The following is a 27,161-nucleotide window of genomic DNA, read 5'->3' on the forward strand; positions in this document are numbered from 1 at the left end:
GTAAAAGTGTTGTATGGTCAGGTCATGGTCTGAGGGTGACAAAGTCATGACTACAACACCACCACTAACTCTACATTTTTGACTCTGCCAATACACATCTTGTTTAGAACAAACTAATCATAATTAACCTTTCTAATTAGTACCTACCAACTTATAAAAAGTACTACCAAGCTAGTACTGACCTTTTCTAACGTTTTTGACTCATTTTTTTCTTAATTTTGTTTTCAATGGGATATATACACATTTATTACTAAGCCCTTCATGTCACATTAAAAAATTTCTCTACATAAAGCCCAGTCAGGATTGAGCAATACTCAACTTTCTCTTTTTCTCATTCTTCTCTCTCTCTCTCTCTCACTGTTTCAAGGTGTTTTTTTTCTGTCCTTTCGAGGTACAAAAATAAAATAAAATAAAATCATGGGAGATATATTGAACAATGATCAAATTGTTGAATTGCAAGAAGCCTTCAGTCTATTTGACAGAGATGGAGATGGTAATTACTAGTCTTTTTTTCAATTATTTTGAATAATATATAAAAGTATTTTCAGGATTAACTTTTACTTAAATAGGATATTTCTATCAAAAAGTTTATTAATTATATACCAATTTTAGATTTAGAACTCAGTTATAATCATTTATACTAGTCGTTATTGTTAAATTCAGATTCCATAAAGTTGAAATATTGAGTGCAATATTAAAAATTGTAAGTTCAGGTTGCATAACGGTAGAAGAATTAGCGACAGTGATAAGGTCATTGGATCAAAATCCAACAGAGGAAGAACTGCAGGATATGATCACTGAAGTTGATTCTGATGGCAATGGTACCATTGAATTTACTGAGTTTTTGAACCTTATGGCCAAGAAAATGAAGGTAAAATCAATTTATCTTAGTTATTTATAATATGCATGAGAACCAAAATGTTGCCGGTAGTGCACATTTGAAAGATCCAAAGCTAATATTTTGAAGAGTTCGAATAATATAAGGAAACATGAAAACTTTTTATTAAGGGGCTATGTTATGTTCTTTATGAAACAGGACACTGATGCAGAGGAAGAACTTAAAGAGGCTTTCAAGGTGTTTGACAAAGATCAAAATGGTTACATATCTGCTAATGAGGTATTTATCTTAGATTATATACCATTGCTTTTACCAGATATGCATACAAATGTAGAGAGACAAAATCGTAATCATTTTGAACCCATTCATTCTAGATCGTGGATTCATTTTTTGTCTACGAATACTTTATATTGAATTCTTTTAATTTCCTAGAAGTGTTTGATTTTTTAACTATACTCGGTGACTGAAAATTCTGATTTCATCATTGTCAATTAAAAAAATCACAAATTTGTTATCATTTGGATCGCAACATATGTAGATTAACTAATATTGTCTATTTGTAAAATTACATTCCAAAAAAAAGGCTTAAAATATCCATGCTGAATAATTAGTACAGTTCGTAAGTCAATCATGTACGGCCAGTACTCATATTGTTGACGAGGCCCAATCAAAAACATAAAGTTTCCTTATAATTAAATAAAAAAAAGTTACAATATGCTCATTGGATATTAAAAATAAATTAATTCTCGACATTGTCATAACTACTAGGGTTTTGTGGAAGGGGTTTACATGTGAATTTGATCTGTCATTACTATATAGTATTGTAATAAAATAATCTTATTTATACAGTTGTTTCACATACAATTTTAATTAGGGTATCTAACTAGACCAAACTTTTCGTCCAATGAACTTTTCCATAGTTCACACTGACCAATAGCACTTGCTTTTTTGACTTTCTTTAATTTTATTTATTTAAAAATAGTCTCAAAAATATTTATATATAATTTAGAAAATTATTACGATGGTGGGTGGGTGGAGATGGGGAGCGGGGGCATTGGGGACAGTGAGAAAACAATGAGTTTGAAAATATTTTGACCAATCGAATGTGATGAATAAAAAGACATCCCAAGTTAGTCCTTTTTCTTTTTCTTGATGAAATAAAGGAAATTATTTATAAAAATATTTTATAATTGAAATTAATTTTTGATCACGTGCAGCTAAGGCATGTGATGATCAATCTTGGGGAGAAATTAACAGATGAAGAAGTTGAGCAGATGATTAGAGAAGCAGATTTGGATGGTGATGGTCAAGTCAACTTTGATGAATTTGTTAAAATGATGATGAACGTTGGATAGAATTTAATTAAGTAGAAGCTCAAAAATCTAATTAATATTCATAATTTCCTTCTTAATTTTATTCTTTTCTCATTGATCTCCATCTTATTGTTCTTCTACTATTTGTTTTATTTTTGTAAACTCATCAATGTTACAAACAAGAAGTCATAGGATGATTTGATTATTGTTTAGTATTAGTATCTGAAATTGTTTTATCTTTCTTTAAATTTGTAAGGAAAAAAATATTTCAATTTTTACAAAGGAAGGCAGCTCTGCTACTTATGTTATAATCTCTTCTTGGAACTTCATATTACAAAGAAAGGCACCTCTGCTACTTATGTTACAATCTCTTCTGGGAACATAATTATTTCCTGTAAGTAGAGCACAATCAAATTTTGGATATAAAAATTGTTCAAATCAAAGGAATTCTTGAAGGAGGATCAAAAAGGAACGAGTATAGTTTACGAAGGAGTCATTACTCAGACATTCATCGTTTCTGTCTCACTCACACATCTCCCTTCTTTCCAAATTTTCAGTATCTTACACACATACATCTTCTTGACTCTCCATTGTGATGAAAAGTGTCGGATGAACACACAAACCATGATATGAAACGAAAGAAAACAAGTGCGTATCTTACTTAACTGAATGAATTATATTGATGTTGTGCAACAGATGCAACTGCTGAAGAAGGACGGTTTAGGCTGGTGCTTTCCACTTCCTTTTGGGAAATAGACTTTGAGTCTATCTCCGAGTTAGATTCCCCGGTCTTCAACAAGCCCAAAATTGGAGCTTTAGAAACCTGATAATCACTTCTTTCCAACCTAATAGTCTTTTCTTCAACTGCCACAGCCTCTTACTCCAATAAGTTTCCGCCATATTATGCTCTCATTGTTAAGTTTGAGAACTTTGCGCGGGAGCCTAATGATAAACTTCTTGTTAGTGTCTTCTCAGGATAAAGAAGTGGAGTTTGATCCGATTCTTCAGACCTAGCATCATAAGAGACGCCAAAATCAAAGCTTGGAGACTTTCTAAGCTCAGTTTCATCACCTGATATGCTGGTTTCTGGTGCTTTAGAAGGGGCTGTATATTGAAAGAGTGGTAGCACTTCTCCATTTACACATTTTTCGTTCGTAAAAGCTAGTACTTCGATACTTGTCTGATCTTTCAGTTCATCTTCTGCATGCCTCCAATTTCGGATTTTCCAAGCTCTTATTTTCTCGTAAAATTTGCACATCGGAATCCTTAATGACAAGAAGTTCAGAGCCAATCTGCTCTTTTAAGCGTATAATCCCTATATTCGACTCATCATCAGCATCAGATCCCTGCATTATTCCATATGGATACCGAGAATTGAGTGATAAAGAAGAAGATTCTAGACACACATCATTTCCTGATTTAAATGTGCCTAGCTGCAATATGCACTTATCAGTCGGTTCTGTGCTACATGACTTCTCAACTCTTCCGCCTTCTCGTGCAACAATACCATTTTTCATCTGTTCATGATTATTAACTGCTGAAGTAAATTTAGTAAGATCTGTTCCCTTTTGAGCCACCATTTCAAAAACTTCTTCAGCATAGATTGGTTGTTCCACAGGATGTTGGTGCTTAGCAGGAAAGACGGCATCAGTTTGAATACTTGGATTGTCAGTTGCCTTAGCCACATTCGCCACCTTCGTTGCATAATCCTCCTTCATTATGGTTGAATGAGCTGCATCGTTAAAGTGTGATTCATGAAATGCCTGCTTTGAGGGCTCAGTTCTCATATGATTGCGTTTCTTCCCTGCATTTTCTGATCGATTATCCATAATTTTGTTGACCTGAGGAGCATCTTCAGAATGCTGACTTGCAGTATCTCTTATATGTGAATTCATTTCCATTGTTTCGTCTGCTTCAATACCGCTACCCCCAAAGCCATTTTCAACCTGATCTTCAACACTCATAAGTTCATGTTTTTCCTCATTTATCTGTCTATTTGAACATTGATATCTGGACTAACTGAGTCATTTGCTTCTATTTGAACCTCTGGAAGTTCATAAGGATGCTGAGTTTCTGTCTCTTTGATATTTAACTCTGAAAATGAAATACAAACAAGGTTTCTTTTGGTTCAAGAGAAACACAATTAATTCCCATAAAATAAATGATAGAAAGGTACTCACTACTAGAAACACAGGGGATGTACGGTCGGAAACAAATTCTCACTGGGAAGAGCCAATAAACATTTTTGCTTTTTTCAGTGGAAATTTCATTGGGAAAATATTGAATTTTTAGTAGTGACTGCAGAATTGAAGCCAATTCCATAATCATGCAAACATAACTATAATAAACTAAACCTTCTTTGTCACCTTCATAGTAAAGAGTAGGATCATCGTTAATTGAAGGCGATTCATCTGTTTTCTCATGATAATCTGTAGTTTCATCTTCACGAATTATGTTCCTTTCTCCTTGAATGCTTTCTGTATTAACAACAACTTCTTGTTTCCGTTGTGTAGGTATTAGCAGCATTTTCTTCTTCTGAACTATCAAACATCAAAATATGACCTTTGGTTCACATATTATCTTTCTTTTAAGATTTTTGCACACCTCTTAAGAAAGATTTTGAATAGCCTTAATCACAAAAAATCAGTTTGCTAAAACGAGTAATATTAGGGACCGGAGGCAGTATAACAGATTCTTGAAACAACAATCCTAAACTTGTTCATAAAATTTCGAAACTCACCTTGTTTTCCTGATGAATTTGTGTTCCCCATTTCATTTCATGTGACTCAATATTCTCAACAGACATACCAAGAGTTATAGAATGTCCAAAATGGTGCAAAGAACCAATGCATTATGATGAAGATAGTGATATTAACATGCTAATTGTTAGAAGCTTTAGAGGAAAGCTTAACTTAGTTAGCATGCCAGAGTGTTAACACTCGCTTAGTGCGGCCACATTCAATAATATTGCTTCAACCATAAGCATTTCCCTTGTTATCTCTTTAATCTCCCTAAATTTCCATAAAGATGCATCATTGAAGAAGAGGATTTAGGGATCAAGATGACGAGGAAGAAGAGGGTCGGGGATGATCGACTTAGGATTAGATGGGGGAGTTTGACCACGGCTAGTGCCCCGGAGATGAGAGAGAAATTGAAGGACATGGGGGCATGGGATAGTAGTGGGGATGCGACCAGTATATGGGATAGGACGGCTAGTTGTATTAGGGTTGTAGCAAGGGAAGTGTTGGGAGTCTCGACAGGTAGTCGTAGTCGACATCGAGGGGACTGGTGGTGGAATGGAGAAGTTCAAGGAAAGGTGGAAGCAAAGAAGATGGCGTATGTGAAGTTGATAGAAAGAACTGATGAGGTGGAGAAGTGGACGAATAAGAAACTTTATAAGATAGTGAGGAAGGAGGCGAAGTCGGCTGTTTCGATGACAAAAACGGTAGCTTTTGAACGCCTTTATGCTGAACTAGAAGAGAAAGGTGGGGATAGGAAATTGTTCAAGCTAGCCAGGGCGTAGGAGAGAAGGACACGCGATATGGATCAAGTGAAGTGCATTAAGGACGAGCATGGAAAAGTATTGGTAGAGGAGACTCTCATTAAATAGAGATGACAGTCATACTTCCATAAACTCTTGAATGACGTAGGGGACAGAGACTTTGTGTTGGGAGATTTGGAACATACAAGGAAGCGTCACAATTTTGGGTATTGCAGGAGTATTAAGGTCGAAGAGGTCAAGGGTGTTGTTCGTAGGATCCGCTGGGGAAGAGCAACCGAACCCGACGAGATTCCTGGAGAATTTTGGAAGAGCGCGAGCTCGAAAGGTTTGGAGTGGCTGACTAAATTATTTAATATCATCTTTAAAATGGTAACGATGCCCGAAGAATGGAGATCGAGCGTAATGATCCCTCTATACAAAAATAAAGGGATATCTAGAGTTGCAACAACTATAGAGGTATCAAGCTACTAAGCCACACTATGAAAGTGTGGGAAAAAGTGGTGGAGATGAGGGTGAGGAGAGACGTGTCTATTTCAGAGAACCAGTTCGGATTTATGCCGAGATGCTCAAATACAGAAGTCATCTATCTTATGAGGAGACTAGTGGAGCAATATAGGGAGAGGAAGAGGGAATTGCATATGGTATTCATCGACCTAGAAAAGGACTACGATAAAGTTCCAAGAGAAATACTATGGATATGTTTGGAGGCTAAAGATGTACCTATGACATACATTAGGGTGATTAAGGACATGTATGAGGGAGCCAAAACCAGGGTAAGGACAGTAGGAGGGGACTCAGAGCACTTCCCAGTTGTGATGGGGTTGCATCAAGGATCAACTCTTAGTCCATTTTTATTTGCCTTGGTGATGGATGGATTGACGCGACAAATTCAAGGTGAGATGCCATGGTGTATACTTTTTGCAGATAACATAGTCCTGATCGATGAGACTCGTAGCGGAGTTAATGCTAAACTGGAGGATTGGAGACATACTTTAGAGTCTAAAGGGTTTAAGCTGAGTAGGACCAAGATAGAGTACTTATAGTGCAAGTTCAGTGAGACACTTCAGGAGGTTGGCATGGAAGTTAGGCTTGGTGCCCAAGCCATCCAAAAAAGAAGTAGTTTCAAGTATCTTGGATCTATCATGCAAGGCAGTGGGGATATTGACGATGATGTCACACATCGTATTGGGGAAGGGTGGATGAAATGGAGGCTCGCTTTTAGAGTGTTATGCGACAAAAAGGTGCCACCACAACTTAAGGGCAAGTTCTATAAAGTGGTGGTTAGACCGGCTATGTTGTATGGGGCAGAGTGTTGGCCAGTTAAGATCTCTCACATTCAAAAGATGAAAGTTGCCGAGATGAGAATGTTGAGATGGATGTGTGGCCACACCAGGAGAGACAGGATTAGAAATGAGGCTATTCGAAACAAGGTGGGAGTGACCTCGGTGGAAGACAAGATGCAAAAAATGCGACTGAGATGATTTGAGCATGTGAAGAGGAGAGACACAGATGTCCTAGTGAGGAGGTGTGAGAGGTTGGCCATGGATGGTTACAGAAGAGGTAGGGGTAGGTCGAAGAAGTATTGGGGAAAGGTGATTAGACAGGACATAGCGCAGTTACAGCTTACCGAGGACATGACCTTAGATAGGAGGGTATAGAGGACCCACATTAGGGTAGAAGGCTAGTACATAGTCTTTTTATTCTTCCCTATTCGTAGGCGTATTAGCACATTACAATTTCTTGTGCTCTCATTTCTCGTATTTCTGTTATTATTTATTACTTTTTGTACTTTGATTACTCTATTTTATCTGCGACGCTTTTTTATTTATTTTCCTATATTGCTCTGAATTTCTTAACTTTATCTGATCCCTTTTTATGCTTTTTTTTAGCCGAGGGTCTCTCGGAAACAGTCGTCCTAACTTGGTAGGAGTAAGGTTTGCATATACTCTACCCTCCCCAGACTCCACATTATGGAATTTCACTGGATTGTTGTTGTTGTATGCATCATTGAAGAATCATATCTGTTTTCTTCTTAGAGAGACATTAATTCTTTAATAGTATTAGCTACCAATTCTTCTAAGGAAAGGAAAAAAAATGAATTTCTAATTAACTAAACAATTCCTATCAGGCCTTTGCTTATCTGATAATGTTGTTCGAGACACTAAAATTCTGGTATCACTTTAGTCTCTCTTTCTTTCTGTTGGAGTTATTAGAAAAGAATTTTCCAGTTTACTACTTTTACTTTTAGGCAAGTAATATTTGTTTTTATACTGTTATATGTTTTGGGAGTACTTGTTTGTTTGTCAGCCAAAAAATATTGCTCCCTCTGTTTCAATTTGCTTGTCTTGTTCAGATCATTTGACATGGAGTTCAAGAAAATTAAGAAAACGTTTGAATCTTGTGGCCCTAAACTAAAAATATGTAGAATGTACCAAAGTTTCCTTAAATTGTGTAGTAAAAAAACATGTCATATAGGAAATTTAAATTAATGTTATAAAAATAAACTAACTTGGCAAATTAATGCGGGGAAGATAAAAAGAAAACAAGAGGAGCAGAAGAGTTTTGCCGTCTATTGCAGTATTTTCTCTCTGTGTTCTCACTTTTTATTTACATCAACCTTGCCTATATATAGGCACAAGATGAAGAGCAAATACCAAGTGGGCAAGTTGCCCACTTAAAAGTGGGGCCCACTTGAAAAATTACATCTAATTTCCTCACTTGAAAGTTACATTCAATACATAACACTCCCCCTTGGATGTCTATATAAAAGAAAAATTTTAGCGAAAGAATAACTCTCTATATATAGTTATTTTCAATATCCATAGATGTTGTGCCTCGTTAAAACCTTACTAAGGAAAAATTCAGTGGAAAAAAGCCTAGTGAAGGAAAAATAGTACACATATGGTAATACGCCTTGAGTGCTGCCTCATTAAAAACCTTGCTAGGAAAACCCAGTGGGACAAAACCTTGGTTAAGGGAAAAAAGTGCAGAGCGTATTTTACTCCCCCTGATGAAGACTTCATTTGATATTTTGGAGACGACGCATTCCAATCTTATATCTTAGCTTCTCAAAAGTTGATGTTGGTAATACCTTTGTAAGTAAATCTGCAAGATTATCACTTGAACGAACTTTTTGTACATTAATATCACCATACTTCTGAAAATCATGTGTGAAGAATAATTTTGGTGAAATATGTGTCGTTCTGTCTCCTTTTATGAAGCCACCTTTCAATTGAGCTATGCACGTGACATTGTCTTCGAATATAATTATGGGTACCTTGACATCATTTTATAGGCCGCATCTTTCTTTGATGAACTGTATCATTGATCTCAACCACACACATTATGTACTTCCTTCATGGATTGCTATTATTTCAGCATGATTTGAAGAAATAACAATAATAGACTGCTTTTAGATCGCCATGATATAGCAGTTCCTCCGTGTGTAAATTGATAGCCTGTTTGAGATCAAGCTTTATGTGGGTCTGATAAATAACCTGCATCTGCATAACCAATAAGGTCTACACAACCTTTGTTAGTATAAAACAAACTCATATCAATAGTACCCTTTAGGTATTGCAAAATATGTTTGATATTGTTCCAATGCCTTCGTGTTCGGGATGAACTATACATTGCCAGCAAATTAACAGAAAATGTTATATCAGGCCTGGTTGTGTTAGCAAGGTACATAAGTTCATCAATAGCATAGAGATATGATACTTCAGGACCAAGAAGCTCATCATCTTCTTTTGGAGGTCGAAATAGATCTTTTTCCATTTCAAGTAATCGAACAACCATTGAAGTACTTAATAGATGTACTTTGTCCATGTAAAATCATTTTAAGATTTTCTCAGTATAGGCAGATTGGTGGACAAAGACCCCGTCTGCTAAATGTTCAATTTGCAGACCTAGACAAAGTTTTGTCTTTCCAAAATCTTTCATCTCAAATTCTTTCTTTAGATACTCAATCGCCTTTTGGACCACTTCAGGGTTTCTAATGAGATTTATGTCATCAACATAAACGGCGAGTATAACAAACTCTGATTCTGTTTTCTTAATAAAAATACATGGACAAATAAGATCATTTATGTAGCCTTCATTTATTAAGTACTCACTAAGGCGAATATACCACATATGTCCTGATTATTTCAGACCATATAATGATCTTTGCAATTTCATTGAGTACATCTCCCGAGACTTATTATATGCTTCAAGCAATTTTAATCCTTCTGGATTTTCATATAAATTTAATTATCAAGTGAACCATAAAGGTAAGCTGTAACTATATCCATTAGATGTATTTTAAGATTTTTATGTACAACTAGACTGATGAGATATCGAAAAGTTATTCCATCCATAACAGGTGAATATGTTTCTTCATAGTTGACCCCGGGTCTTTGACAGAATCCTTGTGCAACAAGACATGCCTTATATCTTACAATTTTATTTCTCTCATTTCGTTTTCACAGAAAAACTCATTTATAGCCAACTGGTTTTACACCTTTAGGGGTTTGGACTACAGATCCAAAAACCTCACGTTTAGAAAGTGAGTCTAATTCTGATTGAATTGCCTTTTTTCATTCTGGTCAATCACATCTACGTCGACATTCTTCAAAGGATTTAGTCTCAAGGCTTTCACTATCTTGCATGAGGTTAATTGCAACATTATATGCAAAAAATATTATCCACCATAATTTTTGATCGATCTAAATTTATCTCATCACCGGTAGAACTTATTGAAAGTTCTTCATTCACTTGAGTCTCGGATTCACTGATTTTTTCAGGAATATCAGGATTACCCAAATTTTGACCTTCTTCAGGAGGTTCTTGTGTAGTATCATCTTTATTATTCCTCACGCATCTCTTTCTAGGACTTTTATCCTTTGAACTCAATGGTCTACCATGCTTCAGGCGTGTTTGGAATTCAGAAGCTATGATACTAGTGGATGGTCCTTTTGGGACATCAATTCGGATAGGCACATTCACTGTAGGGATATGTGACTTAGTTATCCGTTTCAAATCAGTAAATGCATCTGGTATTTGATTTGCTATTTTTTATAAGTGGATAATCTTCTGGACCTCCTACTCACATGTGCGGGTGTGTGGATCAAAATGAGATAGTGATAAAACTTTCCACGTAATTTTTTTTTGGGTTCTTGTTTCTCTCCCCCTAATGGCGGAAAAGTTATTTCATCAAACCGACAATCTGCAAATCGAGCAGTGAATAAGTCTCCAATCAATGGTTCAAGGTATTGAATTATAGAGGGTGAGTCAAACCCAACATATATGCTCAACCTTCGTTGATGGCCCATTTTTGTACGTTGTAGTGGTGCTACAGGCACGTATACTGCACAATCAAAAATTCATAGATGAGCTATATTTGGCTCATGAACAAATACTAATTGTGATGGAGAGTATTTATTATAATGTGTCAGTCTGAGACGTACAAGTGTTGCTGCATGTAAGATAGTATGACCCCAAATAGTAATTGACAATTTTATTTTCATTAGTAAAGGTCTAGATATCAATTGTAGGAGCTTAATAAATGAATCTGTAAGGCCATTTTGAGTATGAACATGAGCAACAGGATGTTCAATTTTTATCCCAATTGATAAGCAATAATCATCAAAAGTTTGGGATGTAAATTCTCCAGCATTATCAAGGCGAATGGCCTTAATTGGATAATCTAGGAATTACTCCCTCAATCTTATTATTTGTGCCAACAACTTCATAAACGCCAGGTTGCGAGATGATAAGAGGCATACATGAGACCATCTAGATGATGCATCTATTAGGACCATGAAATATCTAAATAATCCACTAGGTGGATGAATAAGTCCATATATATCTCCATGTATAAGCTCTAAAATGCGAGGAGATTAGATGCCAACCTTCAGGATCGATGGTCTGGCTATTAATTTGTCTTGATAACAAGCAGCACATGAAAAGTCATCATTCGTAAGAATCTTCTGGTTCTTTAATGGATATCCAATTGAATTTTCAAGAATTCGTTTCATCATTATTGATCCAGGATGACCTATCCGATCATGTCATAGTACAAATATATTTAGATCATTAAGCTTCTGATTTAAGATCAAATGTGCTTTAATTGCATTAATTTTTGCATAATATAGGCCAGACGACAAAGTTGGTAATTTTTCCAAAATAAATTTGTTGCCTGAGACACTTTTGGTTATACCAAGATATTCAGTATTTATTTCATTTAGTGTTTCAACATGATATTCATTTCTGCGGAAGTCTGTAAAATTTAACAAGTTTCTTGGGAATTTAGAAGAGAATAATGCATCTTCTATAATAATTTTTGTTCCCTTAGACAGAATTATAATAGCTCTTTCGGGGCTTTCAATCATTTTTGAATTACCAAAAATTGTAATAACATTTGCTTTTCTTCTAAGCAAGTTGGAAAAATATTTCTCGTTTTTAAAAATAGCGTGAGTTGTTCCACTATCAATTACAGAAATATTCTCGTGATTGATCATTGATCCAAATAAAATTTGAGGCATATCCATATTTTTCTTCAAAAAAGAAATAAAGTAAATATTATAATTGATACATGGTTTATTACACAAATTTTATTTATTTACCTGAACTAGGATAAGACAAACATAATATTTAAAGAGAAAATAATTTAAATATTATTAGTTTTACCAATATTCATATTTTCTTCTGAAAAATTAAAGAAATCAACTACATCCAGATGCATAGGCTCAATATTATTTTCAGAGATAAAATTTATCTTTGGATTATTTTCTTCTCTTTTTAAGGACGCTTGATATAATTGAACCAAGCGTTTTGGTGACTGGCAAGTCCGTGACCAGTGCTCTATACCTCTATATCTATGACATACACTATCTGAATTTTTCTTCGATAAAGCTTCTGACGTTTTACTTTGCCTTTTATATTGCTGATCATTTCTCGGTGCCAGTCGAGCATCATGATTATAATTTCTTCTTCGATCATGACCACGACCACGACCACGACTAGGGCCATGATCTTTTTTGCGTTGGTTATAATTTACATGATTCACTTCAGAGAGTGACAAAGAACCAACGGGCTAACTATCATAATTGTTTCATTAATAGTTCATTGTGGCATTCAGCAATAAGAAGGTGAGATAATAAATCAGAATATTTTTTAAAACCCTTTTCGCGATATTGCTAATGCAAGAGCATATTCGCGGGTGAAAATGTGAAGTATATTTTTTCAAGTTTATCTTGCTCAGTTATTTCATTTCCGCATAAATTTAACTGAGCTATAATTCTAAATAAGCCAGAATTATATTCAGTTATATTTTTGAAATTCATTAATCGCAAGTTTAGTCAATCATGACGTACTTTGGAAGCATGACCAACTTCAGGTGGTCATATCTTTTTAAAAAAATTTTCCACAATTTAAGAGGGTCTTTTAATGTGAGATATTGTAATTTTAGCTCTCGTCAAGATGGTGGCGGAAAAATATCATGAATTTTGCACGGTCTTGACTAGATGCCGTATTTTCATCTTTGATGGTTTCTGTCAGACCCATCGATTCTAGATGTATTTCGGCATCTAATTTCCATGAGGAGTAGCCTTTTTCAGAAATATCCAGAGCTACAAATTCAAGTTTTGAGATATTAGACATTTTAAGAAAATAAAATTATGAAAATTCTTACCATTTTTGTTACCTTCTAAAAATAGTTGAAGCCTCATGCTGATAACGTGTTATAAAAATAAACTAACTTGGCAAATTAATGCGGGGAAGATAAAAAAAAACAAGAGGAGCAGAAGCGTTTTGCCGTCTATTGCAATATTTTCTCTCTGTGTTCTCACTTTTCATTTACATCAACCTTGCCTATATATAGGCACAAGATGAAGAGCAAATACCAAGTGGGCAAGTTGCCCACTTAAAAGTGGGGCCCACTTGGAAAATTACATCCAATTTGCTCACTTGAAAGTTACATCCAATACATAACAATTAAAGCGTTGTCAAAATAGGATAGAGACATTTTTTTTAAAAATGGAATTCATAGAAAATAAGGCAAATAAATTAAAACGGAGAAAGCATATATGTATATGTAGATTTACGCATTGATTAAACCATGAAATTCATGAATGACGTTGATTTACTGCATTGGTGAAAGTGAAAGAAATGGTGGAAGCAGAAAATGGGGGTTACTTTGCTACTGATAAAATATATCTTACTCTTAGTCCCTCTGGTCCAATTTGTGTGACATCTTTTTAAACGGTGCCGTATAAATTGGAACGGAGGTTATCAAGCAATAATGTAGCTAGGCCTGTGAAGAGGTGGGTCTATTTTTCAAGATTTCTTTGTGTTAAAGCTTATTCAATTCCAAGTAAACTCATCATTTCTTGCATTTTCTTTAGACCTTTATTTGGGCTTTGTTTTTCATGACTTAATGAATAAGTGGACCTCTTATTTCATTGGGAAAAAAGCTAATACTTAGTTCAAGGAATGATTAACCAAAGTAATTCTGTTTGAGACAATATCTTTCTCACTTGAATCTTTGGCAGGAATTCTTTTTTGACAACATACAATTATGCTAGTGATGCAATTTTGAAGTGGCACTAATGCTTGTCACACATATTCTGTTGGAAAATGTGGTGAAATCGTTTTTCACTTTTTTACAGAATTTGTTTGTTCACAATTCACAAAGTTGAATTTTTTTTTCCTTTTTTTTTTAAAAAAATAATAAGAAACACATATTTGCATCCAATTTTCGATCAAACATCTCACAATTGGGCAAAATTCTGAACAAAACCAAACACACGTAAATTGTTTGGTTTGATCGAATCAAATGAGGGTGAGCTTTTAACCTTGATGGTCGCTCTTCTAACCTTATTTTTCCTTTTTTCACTTACTAAGTTCAAGTCTTCTTTAGAAATTAGATATTATTGACAAATCTTTCATCAGTATATTTTAACATTTTCTTGAATTTCTTACGGATTTTCATGGAAAAGTGGTGATCCACCAATTTATCAAGTAAAAACATAATTAACGAGAAGGTATAGAGAACATAAGAGAATACATGTTCAACACGGTTATAGAGAGAAAAATCAAGTAGCAGATACACACTATCCCAAACATTCCAATACCCTATCATAAAATACGTATTTTTGATATACGTTGAATTTCAACCACATCGAGAGGTAAAAGCTTAGGTGGATGGTTTTTAATTAGAAAAAAAAAAGAACTAAAATGAAAAAATCATAGCCAGGGAGCTCAATTTAGTTAGGCACTTGAGGCCACTAATGTCCCTAAAAACTATAACAACTCACAATCTTTAGTGGCACTTTACAAAGGTCAAAGGCCCAACTCTTCAAATTCGTAACTAATTTCTGCAAATCCAATTTTTTCAATAAACATTGGTTACATTTTTTTTATGTTATTTATACTATTAATCGATTTATAGATCGAGTGTTTTTGGATTAGTCAATCTAACTCTAAATCTATGTGTCTATAACTTCGTTTTCCAGAAAATTTGCACAACACTTCAACTTTACCAACTTCCTTAATTTACATCAATGAAACATATTTACATTATTCTAAAAAAAATGGAGAAAATTCAACCACTCAAGCTACAATATTCTTTAGGAACCAAACGGAAGGCATTCTTGAGAATCTATAAGCCCATCTTTGTGTTTTTAAAAAGAGAAATATTACAAGTATTTTGGGATGGAGTGAGTATTCCTGGGTTCGAGTCACACTGGAGGGGAAGTGTGGAAACACTATAAATCCTCCAAAATGGGGGGTAAAAAAAAAAAGTAATACTCACTCCATCCCAAAATACTTGTAATATTTCTCTTTTTAAGAGCCAAACTACATATATTTTGATCTATATATAGGAAAAGCTATAAGTATTACTTTTCATATAATTTTTTAATATCTAAATCATAATTTTAAAATATTGAATTAGTCAAATCTAATTTAATTTAGAAAATTAGTCAAATTAACTCTAGAGAAGTGAAACACTACAATTAATATGGCAAGAATGAAGTTAAAGTCTAAATTAAATTTATCGTAAAATTACCAAGTTCCGTTGTAGTCTAGTTGGTTAGGATACTCGGCTCTCACCCGAGAGACCCGGGTTCAAGTCCAGGCAACGGAATAGCTATTTTTAAAACAATTTCTTTTCGATTATAGTTTGATTATAAATATTTATACTGTACTTTTTAACAACATAATATAAGAAATAATAGGTGAAGTTTTATTGAGGTTCCATGCCGAATGTTTTTTTGTTTTTTTTTGATTTTTCACCCGGTATTTGAAGTCCAAATTGGAGCCCGATTAAATATGAATCGCGCACCGCAGGGCTCATTTGAGAATGACACTCCCAACAAAATTTTCTCCATACCCAGGCTCGAATCCAATGCGTAATAATTTTACTCCTCCTTCTTGATTTCTGATGTAATTTAGAAACATTAATGCTTTTTCATGAAATTATTGTCATTGTTCCGAAACCTGCACTATTTCACGACATACACAAAACAATTGTGAGTTTTCAGGTCATTGATAGGGGAATAAGTGGTGTTATTCCTTCTTTAGCCAAGTGGTTCAAAATGGATCACTAAAACAAAAACAGATTTTAGCGGCAATAAATATGTACATTTAGAAAGAGTACTGTTAAGGTTTTTATCGGTATTGATTACTCCCTCCCTTTCTATTTATATGTCATCATTTTACATTTCACGCCTCTTAAGAAACTAGGTAAGTTTAACATTGTATCCTTATTTATTGTCTCTTGAAGTTAGTTTTCAATAAATGAACATAAATTAGTTCATTTTAATTAATAAAATTAACCAATGAATATGAATTAATTATTTAGTTTTCATATGTTGGTCAAATTCATGCTTTCAAAACTAATAACTCTCAAGGGTAAAATAGAAAGAATAGTGTTATTTATGTATTGATTTTGTGAAATAACAAATATTAAGGAACATCTATTTTTAGTAAACACTGAGTGGATGCAAACATTAGTATAACAGAATTGGCACGTACGCATGTGTTTTTGTCAAAACATTGGAGCTAAAATTCTTTAATTCATCTAATATTAATTGAACAAAACACAATAAAGTCATGCCAATACGTTAGGATTTGTGAACATTTGACAAGATAAGTATCAGTGTTTTAAAAGGGGTGTGTGTGTGGGGGGGGGGGGGGAAGGCGAGACGTTTTATACAATACGGGGCAAGATGTAAGCCCCGAGACACAAAGCGTAAATCCCATGGATCTACGGGCCATACCTCTCATGTATATTCAATTTTATAATTTTATTATTTAGAAAATAAGCAAAAGTAAAACTTTCAATAATTTTACAAATAAATTTTAATAAATAGCCAATAATATAGAAAAAAAATATCATAATTATTATTTGAGAAAGATATTCATAATTAATAATATAGAAAAAAGTATTATAATTACTATTATGATAATAGCCAAAATAATATTTAAGATAAAATTATCATTCATCTTCACATTTACTAGTTCTTCTCACTCTCAATTAATATTTGCATTGATTATTATTTATATATTTTAAAGAAGAAGAAAGAGAAAAAGTGTGAGAGTAATGACAAAAAATGAATAAAGTTGTCTCAGAAACATAATGCTATGAAAGATTTATCCTATCAATTTCACATAAATATCTAAAAAAATATTTATAGCAATGTCATTTTCTATACGAGTTAATTTATACATTTTAGAATAAATCACTAAAACCTGAAAAACATGATAATATAAAATATAAATATCATTACACCAACAATAAAGAATATAATTTAAAGCAAAAATGGATTAAAAACCAAAAAAAAAAAATTAACTCCCAAAGCTTACGTTTTTACGTCCAGGACTTATGTTTTTATGCCCTACGCTTACGCCCCAGATTCTAAGACTTATGTCCTATGGATCTACGCCTTCAATTTGCGGCCCGGAGCATTTTTGATACACCTCGCCCCGGGGCTCGCCCTGAAAGCGTTTTTTAAAACACTGATAAGTATAATGAAGTCAATATCAAACGTTGTCAATTGGGCATAACCTATGAATAATTGAACACATACATACTAGTATTCTATATGTTAGGCATTACTTGTGAATAATTGAAAAATTAGCGAAAAGAAGAAATTATACTTAAAGTCATGACCCGCTAGCTCTTCATGACGTGTGAATGCTTAACTCTCCAATCTCTCGAAACGACGAGGTTAGTTTTGCACAAATACTTTAAAGGAGAACAATAGGTTAAATAATGGAAAGGAAGATAGAAGAAGAATAAGAAAGTTTTTTGTGTTGGAACATATGTAGTTTTTGTGTTGGAACATATGTAATCCTGACACCCTTGAGTACTCTTTAGTGTATTGTAGATGTGGTCATGCAAGACATGTGCAAACCTTTTTATTGCCTGCCTTATCCCATTTGGACATTATCAACAAGCTAGGTGCAATTCCTTTGTGACATTATTGAATACACCTTAATCTTTTGTTTGCAGGAGACAATTAATTGGGCCAATGCTTGCTTGCCCATATACTTGTATAAAAGGAAACATTGGTAGGGACAATTATGGCATTGGAATTGCTGGTGCTCGATGTGGGACGTCGATTCGTGGGGACTCTAATTAAAACATTCCGTAAGACTTGCACTTACACAGTCTCACCATTTAACTAATTGCCTATCCTTTAACCGCAGATAAAAATTTCATTTAAATATTCACCGAATACAATAATGAGCAAGTAATACCAATTAAGTACTAAAATAGCTTATAAAGTACTGCAACAACGCTAAATCCTTACTATATGTGTCCATCTATTGACGATCCCTAAAAAGACATTGAACCTTAAGTAAACGTACAAATTCCAAAAAGAAAATTAAAGAAAGAAGTGCAAATCAAGTTTATGAGTAGTGATGTACGTATGTATCCAAGTAACGAAATTAATCAAATCATGATTCCGATTAATTAAGAACTAACACAATCCATAAATCTTGAGCCAGAGAAATTGTCTGTTTATTCAAGTAATTATTGAGATAAAACATCCACATGAACTTGTTCATCCTCTTGTTCATTAACACCAAGCAAAGCCATAATCTCATCTTCAACATTCTTATTCAGCATGTCCTCCCAAAATCCTTCATTATGCTCTACATCTTTCTCAACATAATTATTTTCTTCTTCTTCTTCCAAATTGATTAATGTGCTCCCACTTTGCATGTTCATAGCAACTTCTAAATCATTATCAAATTCATTATTAATATGATCACCAAAATCTTGATCAAGTTCTAACTTAATTATATTGCTAGGACCAGCTTGATAATCAATTGGCCTCCTTCTCTTCTTCTTGATTGCTTCTTCAAGTTGTTTCCTTTTATCCTTTTGTTGCATTATTTGCTCCACAAAGTTTGGATTGTGTAATGCTTTAGCCAAGAAACTCATTATCTTCTCCTGTTTGATTTCTGTCCATTGAAGCTTTTGTTCCATAGATTGAAGGTGTGATTTAGTAGTCTTTTGGTGCTGTTTAAGTTTAACAAGTTCAATCATGAGAACCTGCTTGTCGCGCCTTAATCGATCAATTTCTCCATTGAATGATCCAAAGCTTCCCAATTCAACACATGATGATGATGAGTCCATACCTTGGTTAATTGACTTGATGAAATTGCTTGTTTTTCTCCTCCTTATTGTTCTCAAGAGATGCTTTTTCCCTCTTAAGAAACCTTCATTAGCAAATTCCCAATGGTCTGGATTTACTTTCCTAAATCCCTGCATATTTTTTACACATTCCTATATATTCCTCCACTAAGAAAAGAAAAACACAAGCTCATGAAAAAACAATAATAGTATAGTAGCTATTCTTTGTTGAAACAATCATTAATTACCAAAATCGCTCATAACTAACAAAATTATTTGATAAATAATTGGTTGCTAAAGAGGGTTAGTGAAGGATTTTGTTGTTTATCTAATTATCTATATAGTCTATTTATCGCTAATTCCTTTATTTAAGTAGTGAAAGCCAAAGAATATGTCCACCTCTGTTTCCCACTTAAAAATGTTCCGTGGTTATTCCCACTGATTTTTTGAGTGAGTTGGTGGAAAAAGAAAAAATAGTTATGTTTTTATAGGAAAAAATTAGAAAGTTTTTCACTATTTCAGTAGAATCTGTTTCTCACTATGCATTTTTTTTACTGAACTGATTCGTTGGAAAATGAGTGAAAAAATTATGTTTTATAGCACAAATTTTCCACATATTCCCTATAGGATAAACTTTTATTTCTAATAATGTTCATCGTGAATGAGTTTTAGAAATAGTTTTTATAAAAAACAACAAGTTGCCATTAGAAGAAACAAATCCTCCCCATTGGAAAAGGAAACAACAATTACTCCTAATTTATCAACAAACTCAGGCTAGACTTTAGAAACTTCAGGAACATAGATGCAAATTTAAAGAAACAAAAATTCTTTAAAGCAATTATATATTCATCATATAAATTATGATCCTCAAGAGCTTTAATATAATTCTCCATCTTTCTTGTTCCCATGGATTAAGTATGATTGAGTATTAGATTATTTTTTATTTTTTTTAAAAAGGAGTTTATGTTCTGTGCACACTGACGATGTCAGGTTAAATTGACCTACTCAAACATATATAACTCCGTATCAATCTTGATATGGTAATTTGGAACTTTAAGAACTTTTCATATTATCATGACCATTACTGAATGTCATGGTATATATACCGTTAAATAAAATCAAATATCTAGTCAAACACTGTCCTATAATATGGAATAGAAGAAGTATGATCGATAGGTGAATTTCCATACATAGCTAGAGAATGAAAATAATGCTTACATAAGTATTTAGCTGCCTGACAAAGCTTGAGAAATTGCTATGCTTGAAATACCTTGGAAGATAATTGATGGCCAAGTTCTGTGGATCCCATACTATGAAGCTGTTGTTACCTCTACTCCAAGAAACGACGTCGTTGCTAGTTGGATCATCCACAAGTTCGTATGTTTTTGTAAGAAATGGTTGAGGTCCATTTTCATGAAGACCCTCCTTTGGTTGAGGCACCAAAAATGATCGATCGAACTCTTCTTTTGTTGAATTGCCAAAATGTTCCATACTTTGATTCTTAAAGAAATACAAAGATAGTACGTAACAATATTTTTCAGTCAATATGTCAAAGAGATGAACAAAAAGGATATATGGAAAGATAATAAAAAAGTTGGTGAATGAGAAAAGATGGTTAATATTAATTTGGAGTATGGGTACAGAGGGAGAAGAAGTAGGAAAAATTAATATGTTGTAATAAATGGGAATTAGAAAAGGGGTGAAGTGACTGACACTATTCTCTTTTTTACTTTTGAGAAGTTTTGTGACTGACATTATTCTCATGTTATTTTTTCAAGCCTTTATTTTGGTTGATTATTTATTCTTTTGTTATTTATTTTGAAATTTTAATTAATTTATTATTTGAATCAAAATTATTGAATTATATCAGATATATTTGGATTCTAGATATTTGTTAAACTCTACCTACCCATCACATATTTTTTGTTCGATTTGAAAATTCTTTACATAGTATAGTAGCAATATTTAGAAGTTTGTAAAAAAAAAGATTTGCTTGAAAATATCTTGCCTACTCCAAAGTAAGGAAAATATCTTGGCAACTAAATATTATTATATGCATTAATCAAATGAAACTTTGGATTGATAATTATAGCTTAAGGACGGTCCACTTGTATGAACGTAATGGAACCACGCGTCTAGATCTTGCATATTGCTAAATAAATAAGATTTTACACATTTTAATAATATGCTCCCTTTAAAACAACATACTCAAATTTACCAATAGTTACAATACTTAATTCTTTTACCTTACCTAATATTCAAAGCTAAGTTTGTTGGCACCACAAATTTATAATTATACAAAGTAAGTCCACAAGATTTTAGTTTTAATTATTAGAACTTTTTATTTTATAGTTAATGAAGGTATGAATCCGAAGGGTTTAGATTTTATTCTATTAAATGCATTTGCTTATATTAAGATTTAAGTATTTATTTGATCTGAACAGATATTACTATTAAAAATTTGAATAAAATCTTAATATCAATAAAAGATATTTTTGTGTGGATAATGTTTTCACCATGCATAACTTTATCTATAATTACCAACCATCACCACTAACCACATCGGTCACTACAACCATCGGCCATCACTACCAGCCACCACTTCAGCCACATCTGTCATCATACTCACTATTGACAATCACCATCACTGCTAATCACTATTGTCAGTCGCTACTATACATACCATCTCCATCATTATAATTATATATATTTATTGTCATCATGTTGCCGTCATTACTACAATTACTATCAGTCACTACCATAACTATGGTCAATCCCTACCACCAATAACGCCTACCATCACAATTAATATCGCAGTCAACTACAACTAATTCATCGTTAACCACCACATATTCTTTAGCTACCGGCCATCAGCACCGCTAACTAGTAACATCAATCAACTTCATCATCACAATCACCACTATCACTATCGACTATCACCATCACACTGGTCACTACAACACTAAGCACCCCAACCTTCGCTGCTATTGCCATGATCATTACTTGCTATTAACACCAATCATTACAATCACCATTACTAAAAATCATTTCCATCATCACTAGCAACAAGAATGTTTCATTTTCTTTAGCAAATAGCGATTTTCGTTTATTAAATTTATACATTTTTTAATATTTTATTTTATTTTATTATTTGAATTATATATTTATTATGTTGTTAATATAGAGACCAATAACATGATATGGTTAGTGTTATTAAACACGTTTACCAAAAGACAAAGCTGGAAGATTGTTGGTATAAAACCAAAAGTCGTGTAAACATTTGATTGGTATGATATTGACAATAAAAAATTAGGCAAAATAGTGAGGAACATTCATCCACGTCAATAGATTTCCCAAACATTTTTTTATGGGAAAACAAGTGGAGAATTTGTATTGAAATTGGTGGTAACATCATTTGGCTCTTGTTTGAAAAAAGGAGTATTAATTAATTAATTAGTATTCAAATCAAATCAGTTAATCAGTAACATGATTACAAAGTTTCCTGTTTGGCGTCAAGAATAGGGACAAGTAAATTAATTACGTTCCTACCAAAAAGATGAAATAAATTAATTAAGTTGACAAATCAAGACAAGAGCAATACTCTCAAATTGTAACTACTACTCCGTTCATTTTTACTAAAAGCAACATGTTTATATTAATAGTCTAACTTAAAAAATTAAGAGATAATTTATTTATTATTTAGTAATTTTTAATTTATCTTTGTTATTAATTATAGTTATTTTTCAAAGTATTGAGTTTATCATATTCAAAAGGTATGTCAAAATTATCATTTTATTTATTGCTCCTTAAGAAGTATGCCAAGTTAAACATAGATAAAAGGAGTATTTTTACTTTCATTCATATTACTTTTTTCATTCCTTTTTACTTGTCACAATTTCCTTTTTTAACAGTCAAATAATATGAACTTTGACTAATATTTTAATATGTATTATTTCATCATTTTTATATGAAAAAAATTATAATTTATAGTATTTTTGGCATAATTTTTTGATATATATCTAATTTTTTATTTTAAAATATTAAATTAATGTAATCTAATTTATTTTTGAAAGTTAGTTAAATTAACTTTCAAAAAATACAAAGTGATGACTAAAAAAAAGGAGGGAGTATCTCTTTTCATTAAATATTTACTTTATTGATTAATATGTTTATAGACGGAATAATTATTGTCAAGAATAAAATAATAATAACAGTTAGTTTTATTTTAAACTTTTAAACTGATAAATAATTTTAATTATTATTTTTAGAAATTTCGATAAATAATCTGAGACCAGCAGAATACTTTTATTTTTTATTTTTGGAAAAAAAGAAGAAGCTGATCTTGAGAATCGTTATGAAATCAGCAGAGTGCTCAAACAATATTTTGACAAGACAAATATGAATCTCAGTAGGTGACAGTTCATCTAACTATAAAGTGAGGACCATTTATTTATTAATTTATTAGTATTAGAGGTCGTTCTATATATTTTATCAAAAAAACTAAGAAGACAAATACAAAGACAGAAAATCTCAAAGTATCCCATATCGCAGTGTGGACCAAATCCAGTCGGTATGAATGATATTGAAACTATCCACTATTTCTAATTTCTTGCTTATAATATGGGCAAAAAGGAGGATCCATTAATTATAGTTCAAAAAACAACAGAAGCCTAGGGGAACAGGTCAAACAAATACTAATGATTAAAAGCAAGATAATATTTAATTAATTGAACCAGAAAAGTACGGGAGTGAAATACTTGGCTCCGTTGAACTATTGCAAGGATGACCCGCTGAAGTATCTAGCCAGCCCGTGAAGGAAGGTGGCAGATGATACTTCGATATTGTGTACGTAAGTTGGATTTTTATACTTACAAATTTATCAGCTGAATTCTTTAACTCACCAAAATATAATATTTTAAATCTTTTTGATCATTGACCAAATTTACGTGATGCTGATATTACTGAGTTGGAAAAATGCGTCATTACATATATTTTAAAGCGAGTGAGATTAAATATTTTATATTAAATAATAATAATTATTATTAAAAAAAACTGGAAAAAAATTGTAATTAAAAAAAATAATCTTCCTTCTTCTAGCATACACTCGCTTACACCCTCAACTTTCTTCTTTCCAGCCCACTTTTTCTTTTTCTATGGATCCACCCATCATACCTATCTCATTCTTCTTCGTCTTCTTAACATCAACTCCCTCCTCTTCCCCAAACCAATTTTTTTTATCCTAATCTCTAAATGCTCTATCAATTTTTTTTTTTCCTACAATCAATATCTTCCTTGACCATTTTTTATTCCGCCACATTTTCATCCGTAAAAGTTTTAATTTTGTGCATATCTTTTGAATCTTGTTTGTATAATGTGAAGGGTGATATTGAGTATTGAAAAGTTCAATTGATAAGCTTGAGGAAACTTAAAGAACAATAAATGAGTTTTGTTAATTTATGAAATTAATTCAAAATTGTGATGAAGATTTATTGGGTTTGTATTTGTGAACTTGTAATGTAAAATTCAAGTCAAATAGATAAGAATTTGATCTATTTAGCATGAATTTGGCTCTTAATTTGAAAGAAAATATGAAGAACATAATGATTAACATTTCCAGAATTTAGAAAAATATACTTTTTATTATTATTATTTTTTAATATTTAATAACTTATGTGTCATTAAAAATGACGTGGAATTTCACGTGTAAAACGAGTATACTACACTTACACACATCGGATGAGAAAGGAGTTTAAAATATTGTGTTTCAGTGGATTTAAGATTTCAGTTGGCAAAGTCATAAATATAAAAGTCCAATTTATAAACAAAGCCAAATATAAAAATCTCTCAAATTATTTCACCTACATTATATATTAGTAGAAATATACATAAATCAGAAGTGTGATTGTATGGTTGAGATCCGTCGCTTTCCATTAGAGGTTTTTAAATTGAGATTTCGAAAACAAAAGTTTAGGTAGAACTTATTGTCATTTAATTCGATATGAATTCAAATTAATATGGTATAACAGAAAAGAAAACCTATCAAGATTTGAGAAAGCCAGAGGAAGCACCACATTTGAAGACACGTGTTGCATCGTCAACCCACTAAAAGAAAAGCTGAAAAAGTGTTCTAAATGTTTATAAAAAACAGTAATTTTATATTTAAAATAATAATTTATAATAAATTAAGTCCATACTCCTTCGTTTCTATTTATACATCGTTTTTACTAAAAATAAATATTTTTTAATATTTATCATTTCACAAAATCAACACCTAAATAATACTATTCTTTCTATTTTACCCTCGAGAGTTATTACCCTTGAAAATATGAATTTGATCAACATAAAAAAACTAAATGATTAATTCATGTTCATTGGTCAATTTTATTAATTAAAATAAATTAATTTATGTTCATTTATTGAAAACTAATTTCAAGATAACACTAAATAAGAATATAATGGGAAACTTAATTAGTTTTCTAAAGGACGTGAAATTTAAAATAGTGACATATGAATAAGAATGGAGAGAATATTAAATTAATATTGTAACACTGACACTCGATATATATCTTGTCATCCCACGATTATTATTATCACAAAATCCAACGAGTATATTAAAGAAAAACAGTTTGAAAGCTTACATTGGTTGTCAATTGTCTATCTACAAACAACAAGAACATATATATGTTCACTTTAGCTATCCACCCATTTACAGAAATTTTACTTTTCTCATTCAAATTAATAATATAACACACTCTTTACCCATTCAGCTAGTGATGATATGAAAATAATTTAGCTACCCTGCACTTTCTAAAAATAATTTAGTTTAATATTAATTTGCTTTAATATGGTGTACCTAATAAAGTTCGAGTCGAATTTTCAGAATTTCAACTATCGCTAGTATTAGGGTTGAACTGATCAAGATTTAATTGTTCAAGAACCCTAATTAAGATTTTTTTTTTATTGATTTAGGGGAAGCAGGGGTGTCAATGGTTCGATTTGGCTGGTTATTTCAAATAGCGTTGCAAATAGTTGTATTAAGTATCTAGAAGCTCTTGTCTGGGTAACACTAAGTTGTGGTATATTTTTATCTTTGCACATTTCTTTTATATTTTTATGAAGGCTTTATTTAACGACTTACTTCCGCTATCTCTATTACTTCTGCATATTGTGCTGGTATTCGATTTGGTGAGGATTGCCTTATCGATCGGTGAGTTAGTGTAGGTATTATTACGATCTTGGATTATAGATCGTGATAGTTAAAGAGATCTTAAAAGAAAAAAAAACAAGAAAAGTGTTTCTTTAGAAATAATATATTTAGTAGGAAAATATATTTTCATGACCCCATAAAGTAACAATAGGAGCATTTGTCAAACTATTACCAACATAAATAATTTGTAAACTTTACCTAAATCCCATAATGGAAAAATCTAATTACTATACATCCCTCATTGTACCAAAATTACCCGATATCCCCTTTTTTCCAACTTTTCTGATACATTAGTGATGTATCTGATACATTAGTGATGTATCTGATACATTAGTGATGTATCTGATACATCAATTATCTATAGAGTAATTAATGAAGATCATCTATTTATGGATAATATCTTAATATAAGGTATGATTGGTTCTTTAAATCAATTACTGATCTAATTAATGAGATTAATTTGGTTAAAAAAATAACGGTTGTGTACGTGAAGATTTAAGCCAAAAAACAGAGCATAAATTCAAACCAAATTCGATTTCAATTTTTTTTCCAGTTTTGGTGATACATAAGTTATGTATCTGATACATCAACTTTAGATGTAGAATACTTAATGCATATCAGTTATTTATGGTTAGTATTTTAATGTAAGTTTTGATTGGTTATTTAATTGAATC

At 32.3% G+C, this 27,161-nt stretch overlaps 2 protein-coding genes and 1 non-coding gene across 3 annotated transcripts; 2 read left to right on the top strand and 1 right to left on the bottom strand.

Annotated features, from left to right (window-relative positions):
* Window positions 1-321: 321 nt before the first annotated feature.
* Window positions 322-2,273, top strand: LOC129899710 (calmodulin-like protein 8). Its single transcript, XM_055974740.1, has 4 exons — window positions 322-493; window positions 714-871; window positions 1,037-1,117; window positions 2,056-2,273. The coding sequence occupies exons 1-4, from the start codon at window positions 418-420 to the stop codon at window positions 2,191-2,193; spliced, it is 453 nt and encodes a 150-aa protein (XP_055830715.1). The 5' UTR covers window positions 322-417; the 3' UTR covers window positions 2,194-2,273.
* A 13,433-nt stretch (window positions 2,274-15,706) lies between these two features.
* On the top strand, window positions 15,707-15,779 carry TRNAE-CUC (transfer RNA glutamic acid (anticodon CUC)). The gene has a single exon. It is a non-coding gene; the product is annotated as a tRNA-Glu (tRNA).
* Window positions 15,780-18,375: 2,596 nt separating this feature from the next.
* Window positions 18,376-20,955, bottom strand: LOC129901515 (heat stress transcription factor A-6b-like). Its single transcript, XM_055976717.1, has 2 exons — window positions 20,499-20,955; window positions 18,376-19,412 (listed from the first exon to the last, which is right to left on the bottom strand). Exons 1-2 carry the CDS (start codon window positions 20,769-20,771, stop codon window positions 18,675-18,677), a joined length of 1,011 nt encoding a protein of 336 aa, XP_055832692.1. The 5' UTR covers window positions 20,772-20,955; the 3' UTR covers window positions 18,376-18,674.
* Between the last annotated feature and the right edge of the window lie 6,206 nt (window positions 20,956-27,161).

The sequence above is a fragment of the Solanum dulcamara genome, chromosome 8 (assembly GCF_947179165.1).
Source record: "Solanum dulcamara chromosome 8, daSolDulc1.2, whole genome shotgun sequence".
Classification (NCBI taxonomy): domain Eukaryota; kingdom Viridiplantae; phylum Streptophyta; class Magnoliopsida; order Solanales; family Solanaceae; genus Solanum; species Solanum dulcamara.

Bases quoted from the DNA above. Each gene is read 5' to 3' on its own strand.
- LOC129901515 (XM_055976717.1), bottom strand. From the start codon at position 20,771: ATGGAACATTTTGGCAATTCAACAAAAGAAGAGTTCGATCGATCATTT. The intron at 19,413-20,498 runs GTAAGCATTATT...AAAAATATGCAG, and splicing joins TCAGGCAGCTAAATACTTAT to GGATTTAGGAAAGTAAATCC.
- LOC129899710 (XM_055974740.1), top strand. From the start codon at position 418: ATGGGAGATATATTGAACAATGATCAAATTGTTGAATTGCAAGAAGCC. The intron at 872-1,036 runs GTAAAATCAATT...TTTATGAAACAG, and splicing joins TTATGGCCAAGAAAATGAAG to GACACTGATGCAGAGGAAGA. The intron at 1,118-2,055 runs GTATTTATCTTA...GATCACGTGCAG, and splicing joins GTTACATATCTGCTAATGAG to CTAAGGCATGTGATGATCAA.